The 6,776-nt window shown below is 31.8% G+C and overlaps 1 protein-coding gene across 1 annotated transcript; it reads left to right on the forward strand.

Moving 5' to 3' along the window:
• The first annotated feature begins 5,066 nt into the window (after window positions 1-5,066).
• LOC125077995 (carboxypeptidase Q-like) lies at window positions 5,067-6,571 on the forward strand. Its single transcript, XM_047690129.1, has 3 exons — window positions 5,067-5,071; window positions 5,290-5,419; window positions 5,489-6,571. Exons 1-3 carry the CDS (start codon window positions 5,067-5,069, stop codon window positions 6,569-6,571), a joined length of 1,218 nt encoding a protein of 405 aa, XP_047546085.1.
• The last annotated feature ends 205 nt before the right edge of the window (window positions 6,572-6,776 follow it).

The following is a 6,776-nucleotide window of genomic DNA, read 5'->3' on the forward strand; positions in this document are numbered from 1 at the left end:
ACTTCTTTTCAGTTCATAGACTACTGTCTGGTATCAATTAATTTGGATATGAATCATTCAGGCTTGGAACCGCAGCTGAAGACGGGCGATAAAACTCAAATTCACTCGGGATATCTCAGTCAAATATTTACCAATTATAATATTTACAAATTATTATGAAGTTTTATTTGTTTTTTAATTAACGCGTACATGTTTATGGTACTATGCCAAAAACTTCACAACAGCTTTAATATAATGAAAAAAGTTTTAATATAATGAACGATGCGCAAAAATACAAAAAATCAAAATCAAAAAACCAGAGCAAATAAGATAATATTTGTATATTCAAGATATACAAATATATTAAAGATATACAAATATTGTCTTACTTACTCTTGCTGTACTTGTTTAAAAATTTATGACTGACTAACTAAACTCTACTCGTATTTTTAACCGTGAAAAGTGCGGACGGGTTGCTAGCCTTGTATGAATTGCTAACGAAGGCTTCGTTATAGTTTCCAAGAATATAACGTGAAATCGATTAATCAGTGACCTTTAACTGATGTACAAACACGTAATTGATATATCCCTAAATGTTACTTCGAGATTACTATTTGCGATCTATATCCAGAAACAGTACCTGGGTATCTTTAAATATTTCTTTTTTACAGAAAAGGCCGATGTCGCCATAAGAAGTTGGTTCCAGAGTGGTTGTGCAAGGCAAAAAATGCCTTAAAAATCACGCCGTTGTTGATTTGTTGCTTGTCTAAGAATAGCTCATTCATTATCATGATATAATAAAACAAGTAAAACTTGCTGCTCCAACGAGATAATGCTATTTTCTCAGAAACAATTAATTAACCCATTAGATTTCCTTACGTAGTGGTGATTATTTTTTTTAACTTATGAGTATATGTAACTTTTAAATTAATAATATATCAACGCTTTTTTTACTTGAAATTCAAGTAAAAAAAGTTGAGTTGAATTTGAGATGTTTTTTTTTTTCAACCGTATCTTGTACTACTTGTAATCGAATACAAGTATCTGTTGTCGCCATTTCAATTATAATAAAAATGTGTTCAGTTAGCTATTGGCTAGTCTGTTTTGACAAATGGCGACATCTGCAGCGAGATTAGTTCACGTGATCGACAGATGCCGAACTCATTTTATTCGGCGCCCTAGTAGGACTAAAAAACGGCGGACTAAAAGTTTTGGATAAAAGTAAAACTGGTCCTGGTACTTTTTCCCTATATAAACATGGTTATTTTAAGATAATTTGTGAATACGATTAAAGTATAATAAATAGTGTCAAGTTTTGTATATTAATTTGTAGTTGTAATATGTAATACCTTTGCATTTTAAAATAATATCTCGTAAATCAAAGTGAAACATATTAGTATTGGAAATACAATAAATGAGTGTAACATTGTTGTTTTTATATCTTACACTATTTATATATCTACAAAATAAAGTTGTCGCATTACACAAGAACTGCAACAAACGAGCCACCTTATTATCTTTGTGTGCGTGACAGCTACGCTCGACATTCGCCAAACGTCTTTTTTTTTACCATATGGGCCACCTGATGGTAATTGGTCACCAACGCCCATAGACAAAGGCGCTGTAAGAAATATCAATTCCTTCATCTATGCGCCACCAACCTTGTGAACTAAAATGTTATGTCACTTGTGCCTGTGATTACACTGGCTCGCTCACCCTTCTAACCGGAACATAACAATACAGAGTACTGTTATTTGGCGGTAGAATATCTGATGAGTGGGTGGTACCTATCCAGACGGGCTTGCATAAAGCCCTACCACCAAGTAAATAAAGTCATACTACTTTACTAGTGTTGCGCCAACTGTCGGTTACTACTTTTTTCGACGCCTTCTCTGCTTTGAAAGTCTGTCTAGAAATATATATATATATAACCAAAGACAAAAATATATTATCAAAGAAAAATGGCGTCGAGTGTGATAAAGAGAGTGTAGCAAATTAGAACGAACAAAAACTATAACTTTATTTAATAAACTTCTCGCCAATGAATTTGAAACAACTTGTTTATAAAAAAAGACACCACAACAAAAACTATTCTTATTTTAACAGTAATAGTATTTTATTCTCGTATTATTCTTGTCGGCAACGTCATCCCTTTGATATCCCCTTTGATATCGGTTGTGTACGAAACACTCCAGTACACAAATGATGCAATCTCAATACGCAATGTTCAATGCATTTCGATGCAATTTCTGCAGCGAATTTCTGTACAAACTTTCCACATTGCTAGAAATATCAATCCGACGCTTAATTTATTACAATTTGATTTGCTTTGTTACTTGCATTTGTTACTAGCTATTCGTCTCGGGTTCACACGTGTAAATTATTAGTTCTCAAAAAACGTTATTATCGTAATAAATTTAATTCATGTAATGGTTTACGCGGCGCACAGCAGTGGAGCTTCCAGTCGGCAAAATTATTTCCGATATCTTCAACAATCATTAACATATTTCAGCTAATATATAGAAAACTTATAGTAATTAATTATACACTTTAGCTGTCCTCGTTAATCGCACATCAAACATTACATACAATATATATTAAATAGTTTTTTAAGTATATTGCGATCAGACAAGTAGACAGATACAGTGGGGGGACTTTTATTGTAATTAGTTACATTAAGCAAATGTTTTATGATTATATTATATTCCTCTTCCTTATATTTTTGAAAAATACCAGAACTGTAGTGGCAGTAGATTTCCATAAAATTCAAAGCATTTGATCTGTTGTTAATTTTTCTACGAATTTTATAACGAAAAATATTTCATTTAAATATTTTTATCAGCAAAATCACAACAAAATTTTGTGTGAATGAAAAATAATGTTGTGTTGAAAGGCTTAACTGTAAAGACGTCAATAGTACCTACTAAATTCGAAGTTAGTAGATGTAACTGCTTAAGAGAAATGATTGAATTTCAAATCTAAATTAGCAAATCTACAGTGAGCTCTTAAAATAGATGATTAATTTAATATTTATAGAAAACATTGATAAGAAAAGAAAAGAAATCTTTATTAGGACACGACACAATTATAAAAAATGAAAAAATAATAACAACAAAAATGAAAAACATTAACTAACTTAATCTACAAAAAAACAATAACAACAAAACAAAACAACGATAGTTAACGTGTCCTAAAGGTGTACCATTCAGCTTCCAAGTTGGGTTCCAAAAACCCAACGCTGATTTTCAATGGTACCCTATGTAGTTGTAAAAGTTTTAATTACCATATTATAATTAGGTTTATTATATATATAATAAATAATATATTCTAATAAGATAAAATATATTTTAATTGACGCCTTGATGGTTTTATGATGTTTTTTTTTCAAAGTGGAAACCTTCAGCTAAGATGATCTTCCACTTATTGCTAGTGCGTGCGGTAGCATGAGGCCATCCCAAGTGCCGTTCTCCTTAGGACCGTCTGGAACAGACCTCGATGTCCATTAGAGGTACCCACGTCACGCGTCCACAACACTAAGGTGTCTCGCCCCATCTTTGAAACGCCGGGCATCAGGATTGGCCATCTTTGTCGTCTCCGCCGAGCGGGATCTACCGCTTGAACTAAAGTCTTGCTTTATAATAAAAGCAAATAAACAAATAAAATTAAATATACATCTGCAGTACATCTGTTTGAGATTAATATACTTCAATACTGTTTTACGGATCACCGTGAATGTTGGCATATATGTGTATTTTTTTTCATGATAACTTTTACTTTCATCCACTGCAGCACAGTACCAACTTCTACAGTATAAAGTCAGCCTTAAAACTTCATTCCTATTGATAAGCACTTGTCGCCGATTTTAGGGGTTGGTCGACACGTGTTAGTTATAAAAAAATAACCTTAGTTAAAGACTTGGTTCTCATGCTGAAGCTTCATAGTGAATTTCATCAAATTCATCATTTTTTTTGGCCGTTAGAGCGTAAGAGACAGACCCACAGGTAGATAGAGTTACTTTCGTATTAGTTTAGATTGTAGGTTGTGAATATTTTTGTAAGTCATTGGTACTCATACAATAACAAATTATATTAGAATAATAACTTATGAGGTCCTATCAGTAATTTCTTATACGTCGCATATTTAAATAATTAATAGAAAGAATAAATTAAAAAAAAAATTGTAGTGCAGTCTTAGACCAAAATTTAGACAAATTACTTTGTTCATTCTTACTCAGATACATCAAATTATGCTAAGCTAATTATTTAAATTAATCCTGAACATAGTTTTCTCTATAAGTACTTACATAAAAATTCGTATTATATTTGAATAATAATTTTTTATCACCACATTATTTTGTATTGGAAACGATTAATTAACGACACAATCTAATATTTCACGCTTGTGGAATTAGTGTCTAATTAGTTTTAGGTGTGTATACGTTTCAATGATTAACAAATATGACTTTTGAGTTGATGTAATAAAGTTCCAATTAAAACAAAACATTTTGATTTGCTTCTCTTTATTAACCAGTTAATCGTTAACACATCGGTTTCCTGCACCAATACAGGCTGACGGTTTTCAATTAAATATATTTGGTCATGGTTTAAATACTGTAATAATCTTAAAAACGTAAATAAAAATGTATCTTAAAACAATATTGGCAATAATTTTTATTTATTATACAAAAATTATAGAACAACACGATTTGGACAACGATGAAAGTATATTTCTTAGAAATGAGTGCCATTTTGATGAGCCGTTATTGGAAAAACTTTCGTCTTATAAACCTGTAATCAATTATATTATGGCTACGGTAAAATCTAAGCTGATTTCAGAGGATTTTTATGAAAAGTGAGTAAAACCAAACTGATTAAACATTAAATCTTCTTCATCCTCTATCACTTTTAGTTTCATCCTCCGACTGCCTGCCATTAATCTTTCGCATACATTAACAGATGCTAGTAAGAGCACATAAATCTCAAAGGAAGATCACGAGTACAAACCCGGGTAAGAACAACTAAATTTTCATGTGCTTAAGTTGTTTTTAAAATTATCTCATGCACGGCGGTGAAGGAAATATCATCCAAATGGCGTATGAAAATCTTTTACATGTATCCACGAAACGGAGTTGGATGGAGCTTCATCCTCTTCCTTAAAAAAAGAGAGAAGGACTTAACCCGGTAGTAGGATTTAGGAAAAAGTTTTTATTATACGTTGACTTATATAATTACAATAAAATACCTTCAGGCATTAAGTTTTCCCTTTGTTCATTATAGTTTTAAGTAATTAATTATTTTATTTTTATGATAGATATTCAACATTCCTCGATATTTTTGGGGCTCGTCCTGCTGGAAGTAAGAACTTGGAAAATGCAATAGATTATATGAAGCGACTTACGTACCACAGTGGAATCAAAAATGTCTTTACGGAGAATGTTTCGGTATATCTTTACACAGTCTAATAAAGGTGCTTTTTAATTACTTAGTTATAAGACAGTCTTTGATTGTAGGTACCACATTGGCAACGGATCTATGAATCTGTCAAAATGATACGTCCTCGCGTAAAAGATATTACAGCAATTGGTCTAGGACTTAGTGTTGCAACTCCTCGTTATGGCATTACTGCGGATGTAATTGTTGTTCGTAGCTTCGAAGAATTGGATGAAGTCAATAATGTACAAGGGAAAATTGTTTTATTCAATACTATATTTACTACATATATAGAAACCGTAGTATACAGAGTTTATTCAGCAATAAAAGCTGCTCAAAAGGGAGCCATTGCAGTATTAATTAGAAGTCTAACGCCTTTTTCATTGTATACTCCTCACACCGGTGTATTAACTTATAAACAAAACGTCAAAAAGATACCAGCGGCTGCTATTACAATAGAAGACGCCGATTTAATTCAAAGATTATATAATTACGGAGAAAAAATTACAATAAACATAACAATGTTAAATACATTAAATAAAAAAACATCTCGAAATACTATTATTGATCTGAGGGGAAGTTTGGAGCCAAGAAAGATAGTGATAGTTTCAGGTCATATAGATAGTTGGGATGTAGGACAAGGAGCTATTGACAACGGTGGTGGAATGATGATTAGTTGGTTTGTACCTGTGATATTAAATTATTTGAATTTAAGACCTAGAAGAACTATACGCTCTATTTTATGGACTGCAGAAGAAGAGGGCCTTATTGGTGGAGCTGAGTATATAAGGAGACATATGAATGAGCTAGATAACATCAATTTTGTGTTGGAATCCGATGCAGGAACCTTTAAACCTTTAGGCTTAGAAATAGCTGGATCTAAAAATGCAAAATGTTTAATTGCAAACATTTTAAAACTTTTTTCGCCGATTAGTAAGATAAAACTTGTTAATAATACAGGATCCGAATTATCCCTTTTTGTTAATAATGGAATTCCAGGAGCATCATTGTTGAATCTAGATGATAATTACTTTTTATACCATCATACAAATGCTGATACTTTGACAGCGCAAAATAAATATCGAGTAATAGATTGTGCCGCGTTTTGGGCAGCGATATCTTACGTTATTGCAGATATACCGATTCCGGTACCACGACACTGAAATATACAAAAAATATCCCATTGCTTCAGAAAAAATGTAGCGAACACTAATAAATATGTTTTTATTTGAGTTAGTATTGAAATTTCATTATGCTATAATAATATCAATAAGAATAAAATACTTTATTGTACACCAAAGTAAAGATAAACAACATTACAAAAATATGCACAATGCTATAGAGGTGGTCTTAATGTGTCAGAGCTGT

This window comes from Vanessa atalanta, chromosome 4 (assembly GCF_905147765.1).
Source record: "Vanessa atalanta chromosome 4, ilVanAtal1.2, whole genome shotgun sequence".
Taxonomy (NCBI): domain Eukaryota; kingdom Metazoa; phylum Arthropoda; class Insecta; order Lepidoptera; family Nymphalidae; genus Vanessa; species Vanessa atalanta.